Below are 17,171 nucleotides of genomic sequence, written 5' to 3' on the forward strand. Positions count from 1 at the left end.
CTGTGAGTTCCACTCCAAGGCCAGATGGCATGAGTAGTCAGGACCCTGGTCTCAGGTTGCTGTTGCTAAATGCCAGGTCTGTGGTTCACAAGGCTCCCCTCGTCCAGGACCTAATTGTTGACGAGGGGGCAGACTTGGCATGTATTACTGAAACCTGGCTGGGCCCGGAGGGAGGAGTCCCCCTCACTGAAATGTGCCCAGAGGGTTTTCAGGTGATTCATCAACCGCGACCCCAGAGAAAGGGGCGGGGGAGTGGCCATTGTTATCCGACAGTCCTTAGTTCCTTGTAGGATCCCTGCTCCGGAGTTTGTTGGGTGTGAGTCCTTGCTGGTGAAGATGGACCTTGTGGGTCAAGTGGGCTTGTTGTTAACATACCTGCCTCCCAACAACGTGACAACAGCCCTCCCCTTGCTCTTCGAGTCAGTAGCCGAGCTGGCAGTTGAGTTCCCCAGACTTATGATACTGGGGGACTTCAATTTGCCTTCGCTCGGCGAACACTCTGATGGAGCACAGGAGTTCATGGCTTCCATGACAGCCATGGGCTTGACCCAAGTAATCCAGGGTCCGACTCACTCAGCGGGTCGCACACTCGACCTCGTATTTCTCTCAGAGCAGTGGAGTTGTGATCTTGGTCTGAGGGGTAGTGAGATCTTGCCCCTGTCATGGTCGGACCACTTCCTACTGAGGCTCGACTTTCGGAGACCAATCCCCCACTGTAGGGAGGAGGAACCGATTAGGTGGTTCCACCCCAGGCGTCTTATGGATCCCCAGGGTTTCCAGATGGCGCTTGGCATTATGCCTGATACTCTCGCCCGCAGTCCAGTGGAGACCTTAGTTGCTACTTGGAACTCAGTAGCATCTGAGGCTCTCCACTGGATTGCGCCTTTACGGCCGATCCGCAGCAGTAGATCCAGGAGGGCCCCTTGGTTTACCGAGGGCCTCCGGGAGATGAAGCACCAAAAGAGACGGCTAGAGTGCTGCTGGAGGTCCAGTAAATCCGAGTCAGACCGAGCACTGTTAAAAGCTTCCATCGGAGCATACCTCTCGGCAATACGGACAGCCAAGAACAACTATATTGCCGCTCTGATAGCGTCCGCTGAGTCATGCCCTGCCGCCTTGTTTAGGGTGACCCGCTCCCTCCTAAATGTGAGGGTTGCGGATAACCCCTTACAAGCCAGAGCAAAGGAATATGTCCAGTTCCTCGCGGACAAAATTGCTCGGCTTCGGATGGACCTGGGGTACCGGGGGAAGGTCTTGAATGACATCTCTAGACTGACTTTCAACCTGTTGCTCCTGATGAAGTGGACAAGGCCATGGGAGCAGTGAGTGCTGCCACGTGTGTACTGGACCCGTGCCCCTCCTGGCTGGTCACAAACAGCAAGGAGGTGACGCAGAGCTGGATCCAGGCGATGGTGAATGCCTCACTTCGGGAGGGCTTCTTCCCACCAGCATTGAAGATAGCGGTGGTGAGACCCCTCCTGAAGAAGCCATTGCTGGATCCAGCCAGTTTGAATAACTACCATCCAGTCTCCAACCTCCCCTTTATTGGGAAGGTTGTTGAGAATGTGGTAGCCTCTCAACTTCGACGGTCCTTGGATGAAGCCGATTATCTGGACTCCTTTCAGTCTGGATTCAGGCCTGGCTACAGCATGGAAACCACTTTGGTCGCACTGACCGATGATCTCTGGAGAGCCAGGGATGGAGGTCATCCTTCCATCTTAGTGCTTCTCAACCTTTCAGCGGCCTTCGATACCATCGACCATGATATCCTTCTGCGACGGTTACGAGAGGTGGGGGTGGGAGGCACCGTTTTTTGGTGGTTCTCCTCCTACCTCTCGGACAGGTCGCAGTTGGTGTTGGTTGGGGGAGGAGAGGTCGACCCCTAGGCCCCTAAAATATGGGGTTCCTCAGGGTTCGGTCCTATCCCCCCTCCTGTGTAACATCTACATTATGCCACTGGGTGAGATCATTCGACGGCATGGGATAAAATACCATCAATACACGGATGATACCCAGTTGTATCTGTCTGCCCCGTGCCAACTCAGTGAAGCGGTTGACGTGATGTGCCATGCATGGAGGCTGTCAGGGTCTGGATGGGGGTTAACAAGCTCAATCCAGACAAGACCAAGTGGCTGTTGTGTTTTCCTCCCAAGAATTTTGTTAGTATTCCATCACTCAGATTGGGGGGTGAAATTTTACACCCCTCAGACAGGGCTCGCAACTTGGGAGTCCTCCTGGACCCACAGCTGACCTTAGAACATCATTTGTCGGCTGTGACCAGGGGGGCATTTGCCCAGGTTTGCCTGGTGCACCAGTTGTGTCCCTACCTGAACCGGGAGGCACTCGCAACAGTCACTCATAGCCTCATGACCTCAAGACTGGACTACTGCAATGCGCTCTATATGGGGCAGCCCTTGAAGAGCATTCGGAGACTTCAACTCGTCCAGAATGCAGCCGCGTGAGCAATTGTGGGTGCACCTCGGTACACCCACGTTACACCTATCCTCCACGAGCTGCACTGGTTACCGATCAGTCTCCGGATACACTTCAAGGTACTAGTCGTCACTTATAAAGCCCTTCATGGTATTGGGCCTGGGTACTTGAGAGACTGCCTGCTGCCAATTACCTCCCAAAGACCCATTAGATCACACAGGGTGGGCCTCCTCCGGGTCCCGTCTACCAGCCAATGCCATCTGGCTACTACCTGGGGGAGGGCCTTCTCTGTGGCAGCTCTGGCCCTTTGGAATGAACTCCCCGCAGAGATTCGGACCCTCACTTCTCTTCAGGCCTTCCGAAAAGCCATTAAAACCTGGCTGTGTCGGCAGGCCTGGGGTTGATGAGTTCCCTTCCCCTCTCGACCTGTGTAGCTGTGTGGCTGTTGGCTATTTTAAATACTTGCATTGTACTTTGTGTTCCCTTTCCCCCTTGAGTTGATCACTGCCCTGAGTCCCTCTGGGAATAGGGCGGCTTATAAATAAAACAAATCTCAATCTCAACAGCCTTTCTTTCTGCTGTCTCTCCATGATGTTGTGTTTGCCTCATCAGCAGCCTACATTTGAGGCAGCCATAAGCTTTTCTTAGTTGTGACAATGTTGGTGTTCTCCTGTTCACCCAAAAAAATTTCAGGTGTGGATATAATCCAACCTCTTTCAATGATCATTCTATTGGTTGGACAATCTGATCCTTTCATTTCTCTTAAGCATTGACCAACTTGGTGAACTCAAGATCATTTAGAACCTCACTGGGAGACCATTGATTCCATGATTACAGTTTTGAAGAGGCCTCTTCTCTCTAAATACAGCATAGCAGCACAACTTTGGTTTCCAAAGTTGCATCTGAACAAATCACAAGACATCTGGAACATTGTCCTTTGGACGAATGAAAGCAAAGTGGAGATGTTTGGCCACAATACAAAGAGCCACGTTTGACAAAAACAAAACATGGATATCAGCACAAACATCTTATACTAACCATCAAGCATGGTGGTAGATGGTGGTTGATTTGGGCTTGATTTGTAGTCACAGGGCCTGGACACCTTGCAGTCACTAAGTTGACCATGAACTCCACTAAATACCAAAGTCTTCTAGAGTCACATGTTAAGCCAGCGGTCTGAAAGCTAAAGATTGGCCAACATTGGGTCATGCAACAGGACAATGACCGTAACACATCAGCATGAATACCACAGAATTGCTGCAAAGGAAAAAAAAATGTTGCAATGGCACAGTCAAAGTCCAGACCTCAAGTGGATTGAAATGCTACAGTGGGACCTCAAGTGAACTGTACATAAACAAATGCTCACAAACTTCAATTATGTAATGTTGTAAGGTAATTTTGTAAAGAATAGTGGGCCAAATTCTTCCAAAGAATGAAAATTCTTCCAAAACTATTGAATTTTAAGTTTTACATACACAGTGTGTACAGTACAGTGAGACAAGAGTGATAGAAATCTACATCAGCTAAGAAAGTTCCCCTTGACCTGTTTTACATTTCCAAATTAGGTTAATACTCAATCGTTTTCGATGTCCCCTCTTGCTGATTTTTTGAATACAGAAGTTCTGCTGACACAATGATTGACTAAAGATCAGCATTTGAACACTCTACTGAAGTATAAGTACATTGAGAAACCATTGTAAATAAGGTGGCTTAAGGACATAACATGAGTGACTGTCAGAGTCTATATAGATAAGGTAAGGTAAGAAAAGAATTGCAATTTGTATGTTTTTAACATTGTAATTAAAACTTTCCCTTCTACATAGAATTTTTAGATTCCAGCATATTTACTCTTTGCAATGGAACCATTTATCAATGAAAAGTGATCTCATGAAACTATTGACCAATTAATTAAGGAAACTAAACTAACAACACACAGAGAGAGAGACATAATTTTCCTTTATGTTAGCAGGATTCATGGTTTTTAAAGAACTGAATTAATACAATATTGACCATAAATGTAGGAAGTATTGATAATTGCTCTATTATTACATCAACAGCTGAAGCAATGGAGCCAGTGAAGGAGTCCCTATATAAATACAAAGGACTCTATTTCATAACTGGCTTGTCCTCACCTGAAGATTTAGATTCACTGGACAGTTTTGAAATCCGAGATGATGATATATTCATAATCACATATCCTAGATCTGGTAAGTTCAAAGATGTTTTCCAAGAAAGAGTAAAACTTGTGTCCAATGTTGTCATTCAGTTCCTCAGTGTTTTGGTTGCTGTGACGCTCTATAACCAGATTTTAACATTTCGCATTTTAGAAGAAGCTGGAAATGTAGGGAAAATAAGCTGCTAAAACTCTACTTATATTGTTTATATTTTACTCTACATTGACTACATTGGTAACCTTGGCTAGACGCTCTCTCTCAGCCAATCTACCTCACAGGGCTGTTGTGAGGAAAATAGGAGGAGGAGGACGTATTAGGTATGTTTGCCATCTTGAGTTAGTTTTAAAACTAAAAAAGGCAAGTTAGAAATAAATGTTTAAATAAATAGCTACTCTTTTCTCATCCATCCATCTGCTTAATCTATCAATTTTAGTAGAGTTGATTGTCTTTATGCATCTCTGAAACATTTGCTCTTCTCCCTGATAGGAAGGTTGGCTTTGCATAAGTTCAACTTTCTCCAAATAATAATAGGCAAACTAATTTAATTATTCCTTATTTGCAGGAACTGTATGGACTCAGAATATTGTCAGCTTGATTGTTTATGAAGGTCACCGAGATGGAACTGAAAATATTACCCTAATTGACCGAGCACCATGGCTGGAGTATAATATATTCCATGTAGATTTACCTAATCACCCATCACCTCGTGTCATTTGTTCCCATCTGCCTTACTATTTGGTACCCAAAGGATTACGAAAAAGAAGAGCAAAAGTAGGACATGTTTTGTTAACTTGTGAGCTAGCGTGGGGAGCTGCCTGCATTCTTTTCGTTTAGCTCTGCATCTGAATGTTTTATTAACAAATAGGCAAGGGTACACAAACAAATATTAGATTGTTCCAATATGTTGGAATAGCAAATTCTAAAGTGTGAGGGGGGGGGGGGAACACAAACAAAACAATGTTAATATCACAAGGTCATGCCCAGCAGAAACAGCTAACAACCAAACTGAATTATCAAACCCCTTAAACTTATTTTTCCCAAGGTGACACACCCAGGTAGATCATAACACTTGGTGTTGCATGTCCAGTTGCGATCTTAACATATCTGGAGGATGTCAAGTTGACGAATGCTATTTTTATCCCTCAAATCCCTTTGCACAATTTCTACTCTCATTCACTCACGTCCTAATCAGTGGAAGCTTCACTGGTGCAAAATGCAGATACAACAGGAATTGGTCTATTCTCTAGAACTGTATTCATTACACCTCTGCTTTGGAAACTGCATTGCTAACCAGTCTGCTTCTACATTCAATTCATGTTGCTGGTTTTGACATTTAAACCCCTTCATCAGTTGGGAACATGTTATTTGAAGGAGCTCTCCTCCCCAGTTGCAGCTATGCATTGCATCAAGTCCAACAGGAAAGGCATGTCGGGGTCCCATCCGCTACGGAGATTTGTCAGGCGGGATCCAGGAGGAAAGCTTTTCTTCTGTGATGTCTGCCATATGGAAAAAATTTCCCCCAAGTTGACGTTGGCCCCAATCCTGTGGTCTGCTGGAAGGCTCTCAAACATGGTTTTGCTAATGAGCTTAGAGATCCTGTGATAGAACGGAACCTGTTAGATGAATGCGTGAGAGTTACTTGATGAACTTTCTGTATGCTTTGCTTTCAATCTGTCTTTTTTCTCCTTTTTCTCTTGGTTTTTTTGACTAGGTATTATCATCTCTCTCTTACAGATTATTTATGTGCTTAGAAATCCAAAGGATGTCTTGGTTTCTAAATACCATTTTCAAAAATTAAACGCCGAAACAGAAACCCCAAAAGACTTCAGTATACTTTTTGAGGATTTTTTGGCTGGCAAAGGTAAGAAGAATTTTATCATGACAATGTTTTGTCCAATTTGTTTTGGATAAAAGACTATAAATATATTCCAATATGTTTCCCACCAAGAGCAAACAATCCACTCTCTCTCCTTACATAACGAATAATGATTCTCTATATTCATCCAGTATATACAAATATTTTATAGTAGGAAGTGTGCAGTGGTGGGATTCAAATTTTTTAACCTACCAGTACTGTGGGCTTGGTTTGGTGGGTGTGGCATGGCTTGATAGGCATGGCAGGTGAAGTATGCTGTAAAATCTCCATTCCCTCACCACTCCAGGGGAAGGTTATGGCAAAATCCCCATTCCCTCTCGATCAGCTGGGACTCAGGAAGCAGAGAATAGATGGGGGCGGAGCCAGTTAGAGGTGGTAGTTACTGATTCTCCAAACTACCATATTTTTCAGAGTATAAGACACAACTTTTTCCCTCAAAAAAATGGCTGAAAATCTGGGTGCATCTTATACACTGAATACAGCATTTTTTGCCTCCTGAAAACCCACCCCCTTCACCAAAGTGGCAGTGTAACCAGGAGATCTTTTGTTCAATTTTGCCCCCCGCAGACCCCAGGAGCAATCTGTAACCCTCCTAAAGGGTAAGAGAAAAGAGATAACCAGAGTTAGTTCTTTCAATATTTGAAGAAGTATAAAAAAATTAAACCAGATTGCCCCAAATTTCCAAATAAGAAAAAGCAAAGAAATGAAACAATATAGCAGCATCTTGACAAAAATCCCACCATAAGAAGTTGGAGTATGCAACCACAGTAGTTACAACTCTCATTTTTTCTCTGTGCTCTCCACATTCAGTGATGTTAGGAAAGCCCCTCAGTTGTGCTTTCATGCTTTGATTTTTAGGCCCACCAGGATCACAATGGAGGAAACTCAAGCATGAATAATGTAGAAAGAGCTGAGGTGGCGCAGTGGTTACAATGCAGTACTGCAGGTTACTTCTGTAGACTGCCAACTGCCAGCAGTTTGGCAGATTGAATTTCACCAGGCTGAAGGTTGACTCAGCCTTCCATCCTTCCAAGATGGATTAAATGAGGACCCAGATTGTTGGGGGAAATATGCTGACTCTGTAAACCGCTTACAGAGGACTGTAAAAGCACTATGAAGCGGTCTAAGTGCTATTGTTATTATTATCCCTGACACAGATGGTCAGCTGGATCCTTGCTTGACCAAGATGAAACGATCAGTGTTTTACAGTCTGTGTTTTGTATTTCATGACTAGACTATGTAAATATTAGTGTAGCCTCTTCTTAAGCTATCATGCTTTGATCTTTAGACCCACCAGGATCATAAAGTTGTGGGGGAAATTCAAGCAATAATCTTTATATGTAACTCATTTCTCTCCTATCAGTGGTTTATAGTTCATGGCTAGACCATGTAGAAGGCTGGTCTGCTCATAAGGGTGATTTCAATATTCTCTTCCTGTCTTATGAAGAAATGAAAAAGGTAAGATGTGTTTGTGTTCTGTAGTGCAATATGAACAATCATTAAGCCCAGAAAGCTTTGGAAATGATGGGATGTGTAAATAACTTATTCCAATAGGGAGTAGCAGAGGTGAACACAATCTTGGTTATTTCTGTGATCTTCTAGAGAAGTGCTAAACGAGTTCAGCAAAAGAAAGCTAATCTAAATTTCGATAGACTTATTTAATAGATAAGAAAAATCCAATTACCAATGTACCTGCAATCAGAAAAATCTTAGCCAGAGCCTATTATATTATGTTGTACTGTATTGCATTGCATTGCATTGTAAGTATAAGTATAAATGTGAATATATATGAATATGAATATAAATATAAACATACATATCATATTTTCCATAATATTTGGCTGAGAAGAGATTGACTCAACTCAAGGGCATTTTTAAGAGAGGCATTTTTTTTAAACTTGCTTGGGAACTGGCCACCCTCTGATGCAGCCAAGAAAACATGAAAACGTTCACCAGAAGTCCCAAAGCAGCATTTCTTTTTTTAACTCATTGATATTGCTTCTATGTGCAGTTTTCATTTTAAAAATTACTTCATCTCAAGGTAATTTTTTCAGTAGAAAAATAATTAAAGTTTAATATGAAAGATACCGTATAACGAAGAAATTATCTTGAGAATTTCCCAAAGATATAAACAAAAAAATCCATTTTTTTCTCCATTGTTATAGATGAACTAATATAAAGCTCTATCAAATTACAGGATTTGAGAAGTTCTGTACTGAAAATATGCAACTTCCTAGGAAGGGAACTAACTGAAAAGGAGGTGGATGAGGTGGTGTATAAAGCGACATTTGATAACATGAAGGTGGATTCTAGAGCAAATTACACGTTAATGCCTCCTGAGATTCTAGATTTCAGCAAAGGAAACTTTCTTCGCAAAGGTAGATTAGTAATAATTCATACTCTGGGGCTTTTGGAATGTGCCAGGCTTCATCTGAAACCAGGGTTGTCACCTTCACCTCAAAGGTGCTTTCTAAAGTGGTATGGATATGTCCCAACAGCCTCTCTTTCTAGGGTCTCTCCATGATGTTGTGTTTGCCTCATCAGCAGCCTACATTTGAGGCACCTGTAAGCTTTTCTTAGTTGTGCCAATGTTGATGTTCTCCTGCTCACCCAAACAATTTTCTGGTGTGGATATAATCCAACCTGTTTCAATGATCATTCTGTTGGTTGCATATTCTAATGATTCTTTGGGAGTGGAATAGTTTTAGCTCATATTGACCACTTTAGGATGGTGGAGACACAACCTCTTCACTCTCTACCTTGGGTAATCTCCCACACCAGGAGTGTGGTGGATCACATGGTTAGGACATTGGGTTGAAAGTTAGCAACCCCATGTTTGAAATCCGAGTGCTGCTGCATGGTGGGGTGAGCTCCTATCATTCACTCTAGCACCTTGTTGGGAACTTGAAAGGAGCACCTCTCCCACGGCATCTCCCTGGAAACAGTGATGTCACTGACTAATCTTTTCAACCTGGAAAGGATAATCTAATGATCAACCGGAAAAAAAAAGTCTCTCTGACATATGAATGCATTGTCCTCCAGTCTTAGAACTGTCTCCTCTAAACCTGCAGGGACCTATTCAATTATCAAAAAGCCATCAATCATTTCTCTTAACCCTAAACTTGCAATCACTGAGTTGACCATCAACTCCAGTAAATTCCAAAGTGTTCCAGAGTCACAGTAGTCGGACAGCTAAAGATTGGCCAACATTGGGTCATGCAACAGGACAATGACCCTAAGCACACCAGCAAAAATACCACAGAATGGCTGAAAAGGAAAAAAATAAGTTATTGTAATGGCCCAGTCAAAGTCCAGACCTCAACCTGATTGAAATGCTACAGTGAAACCTCAAGTGAAACAAGTAAAAAAATGCTCAGAAAATTCATTTAACTGAAGCCATGTTGTAAAGAATAGTGGGCCAAAATTCTTCCAAAATTATGGTATCTTAAGTTTTACATACACAGCTTCTCCATTTTGGTTTCCTTTTTCAAAAACAAATCATGACATGGTGTAATGCCATGTTGTTCATCTGAGGTTGTATTTACTTACTTTTAAGAACTGCTAAGGAGCAGATTTTTACTATGTTCTCAGACAAAAAAACCATGGAACAGGAGCAGGGTATATGTCCTGCTTACATGACTCTATATACATTCAAACACAAACTTAGTCACAGAAAAATGCGTAAGAATGACCATTTTGGTGACAGGATGACATAAATAGCCTCGAGATAAAATGAATACAAAAACTGTTAAGATATTTTTAACCATTGTTTCTCAGGCACTATTGGGGACTGGAAGAATCTCATGACTGTTGCCCAGAGTGAAAGGTTTGACTGTGTCTTTAAGGAAAGGATGAAAAAGCTGCCCTTCAAGTTCTGCTGGGATATTCAGGAGGATCCAGAGCCTATTTCCAGCTCAGTGGATGAAAATAATGTGTGATATAAACTTTCAAATGGCTTGAATCAGAGATGACCTTCCAAGAATGGTCTTTATGTAATCTTGTAATTTTCAATTCTCAACTATAGAACAGAGTAACATTAAATTCTGTGTTATTTTTAAACATTGTGCAGCATTTGTTTATTGATTTAGATTTCCATAGCTACTTGAGCAGTGTTGGGTTTCAATTTTTTCCCCACTGGTTCAGTGCGTGTGGCTTGGTGGAGGGCTTCATATGACTGAGTGGGAGTACGGCAAGGTAGCGTGACATCACTCCACCAAGCCACACCCACCCAAACCACGCCCACAGAACCCACAGAAAAATTTGGCCAAGGGTTCTCGCCTCCTTCCCATGTTTCCTCTGTGTGTATGAGCCCAAGAGGAGAAAAGCAGCCATGTTGAATGCTGAAGCAGAGAGAAGCCAAAGTTTTCTGCCTCCCTTTGCAGCGGAGGTGCTCGGTGGGCCAATTTTGGTCCCTCCTTTCCCCTGTGTTGAAGTACTTTAAGACTGAAGCTGGTGGCTGCCTTCCGAGCAGCTCTGCTTGGACATGCTAAGGCCGCTGGGATGCATAACAGGCCGTTTCCCTGACCGGGTCCAGTGGGCCGCTGTGAGCAGCACTGGCAGGCAATGGGTCACATGGCCAGTGCAAACAGGGTGGCAATGGTCACAAGTAACACATTGCATACAGGTATCACTTGTGCCAGGCCATCAGACATGGCCAGGGAAAAGCTAGAGTGGCCAACGGATAGGCAGGGTGGGACAAAGTGAGCAGCAAATGGGAGGGCGAGGCAAGCAACCACTAAGAAAAAATGTAACAACAAATCCAAAATCAACATATTTGCAATAGCTAGACCTATTTATTGTATTTTCTGCTTCCCTGAAAATATATATTGCTTGATATATCATCTTAGCCCAACTCCTAAAGGGAAAATCAAGTTTTTAAAGGTTTTTTTTGTAATTCTTTGGTATAACGATACATTACAAATGCATCAGATGTGGATTGCTCCCGGTATTCACCGGTACCGGTAGCGGAAATCAGCCATACGTTTACATACGGGACCATCGGCAGCTGGACACTTCCCCATACTGGTACAGTCTGGATGCATCCGAGGCTGGAATGGGCTTCAACACTGCTCTGGCCTCGTCTCCTCTAAAGAAGCCTCCCACAACTTCCTTCTCTTTGAGAAGCGGCTTTCAAAACGGGGACTTTGCAAACTGCTTCACAAGAGAAGGAAGCTGGGAGGGGGCTTCTTCAGATGAGCCGAGGCTGAAGTGGGCTTCGTGGATGCCCCACCCCCATCGCTGCCACCACCGCCATCACCACGCCCAAGCCGCATGATAAAACTCCACATGAGTTCTGGTGTTTCTCACCGCCACCGCCAGTCACCGGCAACAGCAGGCTAAAACTCCCTCCCGCCAGCTCTACACTCCTCTCACCAATGAAAACAACTGGACTGTGCTCCCCAGCACTGCCAACATCCCCAGTTATGGAGAACTCCGGATTGGGACTTGGCACCCAGGGGATTGCTGGAGCTGAAGGGGCTGGCCCTCCCCTCTGCCACCAGCTGTGGGAGGAAGGTAAAGCTAAACCTTGCCAAGGCAAGAGCTGCTGGTGGGGGTTGGTGAGGCCACAGGGTGAACCTGGCTGGAAGTTGTTTGTAAATCCCCCAAAAGAGGGAGGGGAGGAAGTTCTGCTGCTGTCCAGGTTGATTTTATAATAAGAGAAGACCTGGGTATGTTTTTATTACACAGTCTTTCCTAACAAGACTGATTTTCGATTGCATCACTGTTAGTCTCAAACTCATTGCTTAATTCATTTGTTAAGTCCCCATAATTCAAAATTATGTTTATGAGTTGCTAATATCACCATCCTGAGTAATTCCCTTTGGAGCAATTTCCATTTTGACAATTTAGGAAAAAAGTGTTGTCTTTTGGGTTTACCTGAATGAATTTTAGGTGTAGGCATCAGGGGAGGGTTAATTTGAAAATGTGCAATGAAAGAGAAGCACATTTCTGTACATAACAGAAATGAAGGGAAAACATTGAAAAGTGTTGAGGAGCTGAGAGTGTGTGAGTCAGGGAATTCCAGACCAGAAAGATTGTTTTGTATTCCAGTTGAATTAGAACTGGTCCTTTGTGAAGGATCTGTGAGAATTTTGAAATATTGCAATAAGCCCCAAGGAAAAATAAATAAAGCAAAAAGATTTAATTAAAGGAGAAGAGAAAGAATGGCAAAACATCCATTAACTGCTTTGAAAATGCCTTTGTAACATGTTTTCAATTGTAGAATTGGAAATATTTGATTGACTGTATGCTTTAATGTTCAAAAAGAATAATTTTTATCAGTATAAGCAGAGCAGTTTGCAAAAATCATTGTAGTAAACTGAATACCACTGTAGAACATAATTTCTCACCAAAAATGCAATTGAATTGAGAGTAAAGTAAAATTTTACACAGGCAAGAAAAAATGTATAGAATAGGTGGTGCCTGGCTCAACTGGAAGTAACTGTGAAACGGATCTGTGAGATGGAAACCTATCAAACAGATCCAACCTAGAAATGAGAAATTTCTTGACAGAACAATTAGAGAAATGGGATGCCTTCAGAAATTGTGGGTATATCATCACTGGAGGTTTTTAAGAAGAAATTTGTCCATAATAGTATAGGGTCTCATCTCATGTTTCATCAGGGGTTGAACTAGAAAACCTCCAAGGTCCCTTCCAACTCTGTTATTTTTTATAAATCTCTCAACTCACCGTTACCAAGAGAATAGTGATAAACAATATTTGGAAATATATGATATGCAACTTCCTAGGAAGAGAACTAACTGAAAAGGAGGTGGGTGATGTGGTGGATAAAGCGACAATTGATAACATGAAAGTAGATTCTAAAGCAAACTACATGTCATTGCCTCCTGAGATTCTAGATTTCACCAAAGGAGACTTTCTTCACAAAGGTAGATCAGCAATAATCATACTCTGGGGTTTTTGGAATGTGCCAAACTCCATCTGAAACCAGGGCTGCCACCTTCATCTGAAAGGTGCTTTCTAAAGTGGTATGGATATGTCCCAACAGCCTCTCTTTCTGCTGTCTCTCCTGTTGACCCAAACAAATTTCAGGTGTGGATATAATCCAACCTGTTTCAAGGACCATTCTATTGGTTGGACAATCTGATCCTTTCATTTCTCTTAAGCATTGACCAACTTGGTGAACTCAACATCATTTAGAACCTCACTGGGAGACTATTGATTCCATGATTACAGTTTTGAAGAGGCCTCTTCTCTCTAAAAGAAGCATGGCAGCACAACTTTGGTTTCCAAAGTTGCATCTCAACAAATCACAAGACTTCTGGAACACTGTCCTTTGGACGAATGAGACCAAAGTGGAGACGTTTGGCCACAATACAAAGTGCCACGTTTGACAAAAACCAAACATGGATATCAGCACAAAGATCTTATACTAACCATCAAGCATGGTGGTGGAGGGGGGAGTGATTTGGGCTTGATTTGTAATCACAGGGCTTGGACACCTTGCAGACACTGTGTTGATCATCAACTCCACTAAATACCAAAGTATTCCAGATTCACATGTGAAGCCAGCGGTCTGAGAGCTAAAGATTGGCCAATATTGGGTTATGCAATAAGACAATGACCCTAAGCACACCAGCAAGAATACCACAGAATTGCTGAAAAGGAAAAAATTAAGGTGTTGCAATGGCCCAGTCAAAGTCCATACCTCAACCTGATTGAAATGCTATGGTGGGACCTCAAGTGAACTGTACATAAACAAATGCTCATGAAATTCAATTATGTAATGTTGTAAAGTAATGTTGTAAAGAATAGTGGGTGAAATCAAATTCAAATGAAAATTATTCCAAAACTATTGAATCTTAAGTTTTACACACACAGCATCTCCATTTTGGTTTCTTTTTATAAAATAAATCATGACATGGTGTAATGTCATGTTGTTCATGTGAGGTTGTATTTAAGAACTGCTAAGGAGCAGATTTTTACTATGTTCTCATACATAAAACCATGGATTGGATTGGATTTTGGATTTTATTCAATTTGTAAGCCGCCCTATTCCCCTGAAGGGACTCAGGGCGGCTGAACAAAGCCAAGGGAGGGGAAATTACAAAAAGTGAGTCAAAGGCAAACAGACAATACAAACAGTTTAAAAGCATAACAGACACAGCAAATTCGAGTAGTGGGGGGGGGACTCAACCCTAGACTTGCTGGGACAGCCAGGTCTTCACGGCCATCCGGAAGGCCTGAAGGGTGGAGAGGGTCTGAATCTCCACAGGGAGCTCGTTCTAAAGGGCAGGGGCAGCCACAGAGAAGGCCCTCCTCCGAGTAGTCGCCAGCCAACATTGGCTGGCAGATGGAATATGGAGAAGGCCTAATCTGTGGGATCGAATGGGTCTGTGGGATGTAATCGGCAGAAGGCGGTCTCTCAAGTACCCAGGTCCATACCATGTAGGGCTTTATAAGTAATAACTAGCACCCTGAAGCGAATCCGGAGACCAATAGGTAGCCAGTGCAGCTCGCAGAGGATAGGTGTAACGTGGGTGTACCGGGGTGCACCCACAATCGCTCGTGCGGCTGCATTCTGGACCAGCCGGAGTCTCTGAACACTCTTCAAGGGTTGCCCCATGTAGAGCGCATTGCAGTAGTCCAGTCTTGAGGTCACGAGGGCATGAGTGACTGTTGTAAGATCCTCCCGATTCAGGTAGGGACGCAATTGGTGCACCAGGCGGACCTGGCCAAATGCCCCCCTGGTCACAGCCGACAAATGGTGATCTAAAGTCAGCTGTGGGTCCAGGAGGACTCCCAAATTGCAAACCCTGTCTGAGGGGCGTATAATTTCACCCCCAAGCCTGAGGGATGGAATACTAAGCCAATTTGTGGGAGGAAAAAACACAAGCCACTCGGTCTTGTCAGGATTGAGAGCCAGTCTGTTCACCCCCATCCAGACCCTCACATCCTCCAGGCACTGGCACATCACGTCAACTGCTTCACTGAGTTGGCACGGGGCGGACAGATACAATGGAGTATCGTCCGCGTATTGGTGGTATCCTATCCCGTGCCGTCAGATGATCTCTCCCAGCGGCTTCATGTAAATGTTGAATAGGAGGGGGGACAGGACCGACCCCTGTGGCACCCCATAATTAAGGGGCCTAGGGGTCAACCTCTGTCCTCCAACCAACACCGACTGTGACCTGCCCGAGAGGTAGGAGGAGAACCACCGAAAAATGGTGCCTCCCACCCCCACCCCTCGCAACCGCCTCAGCAGGATACCATGGTTGATGGTATTAAAGGCCGCTGAGAGGTCCAGGAGCACCAGAACGGAGGCACGGCCCCCGTCTCTGGCTCTCCAGAGATCATCGGTCAGTGCGACCAAAGCAGTTTCCGTGCTGTAGCCATGCCTGAAACCAGATTGGAAGGCGTCTAGATAATCGGTTTCCTCCAAGGACCGACGGAGCTGAGAGACCACCACTTTCTCAACAACCTTCCCAACAAGGGGAGGTTGGAGACTGGACGATAGTTATTTAAAACGGCTGGATCCAGAGATGGTTTCTTCAGTAGGGGCCTCATCACCGCCTCCTTTAAAGGGGGGGAAAGACCCTTCCCGGAGAGACGCGGTCACAATCGCCTGGATCCAGCCCCGTGTCACCTCCCTGCTGTTCGCGACCAGCCAGGAGGGACATGGGTCCAGTACACAAGTGAGGCACTCACTGCTCCAATGGCCTTGTCCACTTCCTCAGGGGTAACAGACTGAAAATCAATCCAACGATGGTGCTCAAGACCCTCCCTCAGTACCTCGGCTGGCTCTGCGCAATTGGAGTCCACGTTTGCCCGAAGTCGAGCCACTTTATCCGCGAGAAATTGACTGAACTCCTCAGCCTTACCTTGCAAGGGAGTGCCCATATCCCTCCCTTTAAGGAGGGAACGGGCTATCCCAAACAAGGCGGCTGGGCGTTACTCAGCGGAAGCTATCAGAGCAGCAATATGGGTTCTTTTTGCTGTCCGGATAGCCCGGAGGTAGGCTCTGATGCAAGATTTTAATGAGGCTCAGTCTGACACAGACTTACTGGCTCTCCAGCGGCACTCTAGGCGTCTCTTTTGGTGCTTCATCTCCCGGAGTTCCTCAGTAAACCAAGGAGCCCTCCTGGATCCACTGCCGCGGATCGGCTGTAGAGGCGCAATCCGGTTAAGGGCCCCTGCCGCCGCCAAGTTCCAAGCAGCGACAAGAGTCCCAACCAAATCGCGGGCGAGAGTATCAGGTATAACACCAAGGGCCATCTGAAAGCCCATAGGGTCCATAAGGTACCTGAGGTGGAACCACCTAATCGGTTCCTCCTCCCTACAGTGGGGGATTGGCCTCCAAAAGTCGAGCCTCAGTAGGCAGTGGTCCGACCACGACAGGGGCAGGATCTCAATGCCCCTCAGACCAAGATCACAACTCCACTGCTCCGAGAGGAATACGAGGTCAAGTGTGTGACCCGCTGAGTGGGTCGGCACCCAAATTACTTGGGTCAAGCCCATGGCTGTCATGGAAGCCATAAACTCTTGCGCCCCATCAGAGTGCTCACCGAGCGAAGGCAAGTTGAAATCCCCCAGCACCATAAACCTGGGAAACTCAACTGCCAGCTCGGCTACTGACTCGAGGAGCAAGGGGAGGGCTGCTGCAACGCTGTTGGGAGGCAGGTACGTTAGCAGCATGCCCACTTGACCCCCAGGATCCAACCTCACC

The 17,171-nt window shown here is 44.7% G+C and overlaps 1 protein-coding gene across 1 annotated transcript; it reads left to right on the forward strand.

The window, feature by feature from the left end:
* Positions 1 to 1,624: 1,624 nt before the first annotated feature.
* LOC148045146 (amine sulfotransferase-like) lies at positions 1,625 to 10,542 on the forward strand. Its single transcript, XM_087718611.1, has 7 exons — positions 1,625 to 4,187; positions 4,491 to 4,640; positions 5,170 to 5,378; positions 6,342 to 6,468; positions 7,847 to 7,941; positions 8,681 to 8,861; positions 10,261 to 10,542. Exons 2-7 carry the CDS (start codon positions 4,499 to 4,501, stop codon positions 10,419 to 10,421), a joined length of 915 nt encoding a protein of 304 aa, XP_087574737.1. The 5' UTR covers positions 1,625 to 4,187; positions 4,491 to 4,498; the 3' UTR covers positions 10,422 to 10,542.
* The last annotated feature ends 6,629 nt before the right edge of the window (positions 10,543 to 17,171 follow it).

Source organism: Thamnophis sirtalis, unplaced genomic scaffold, assembly GCF_051295495.1.
Source record: "Thamnophis sirtalis isolate CommonGarterSnake01/CBP01778 unplaced genomic scaffold, rThaSir2_p1.2 scaffold_6, whole genome shotgun sequence".
Taxonomy (NCBI): domain Eukaryota; kingdom Metazoa; phylum Chordata; class Lepidosauria; order Squamata; family Natricidae; genus Thamnophis; species Thamnophis sirtalis.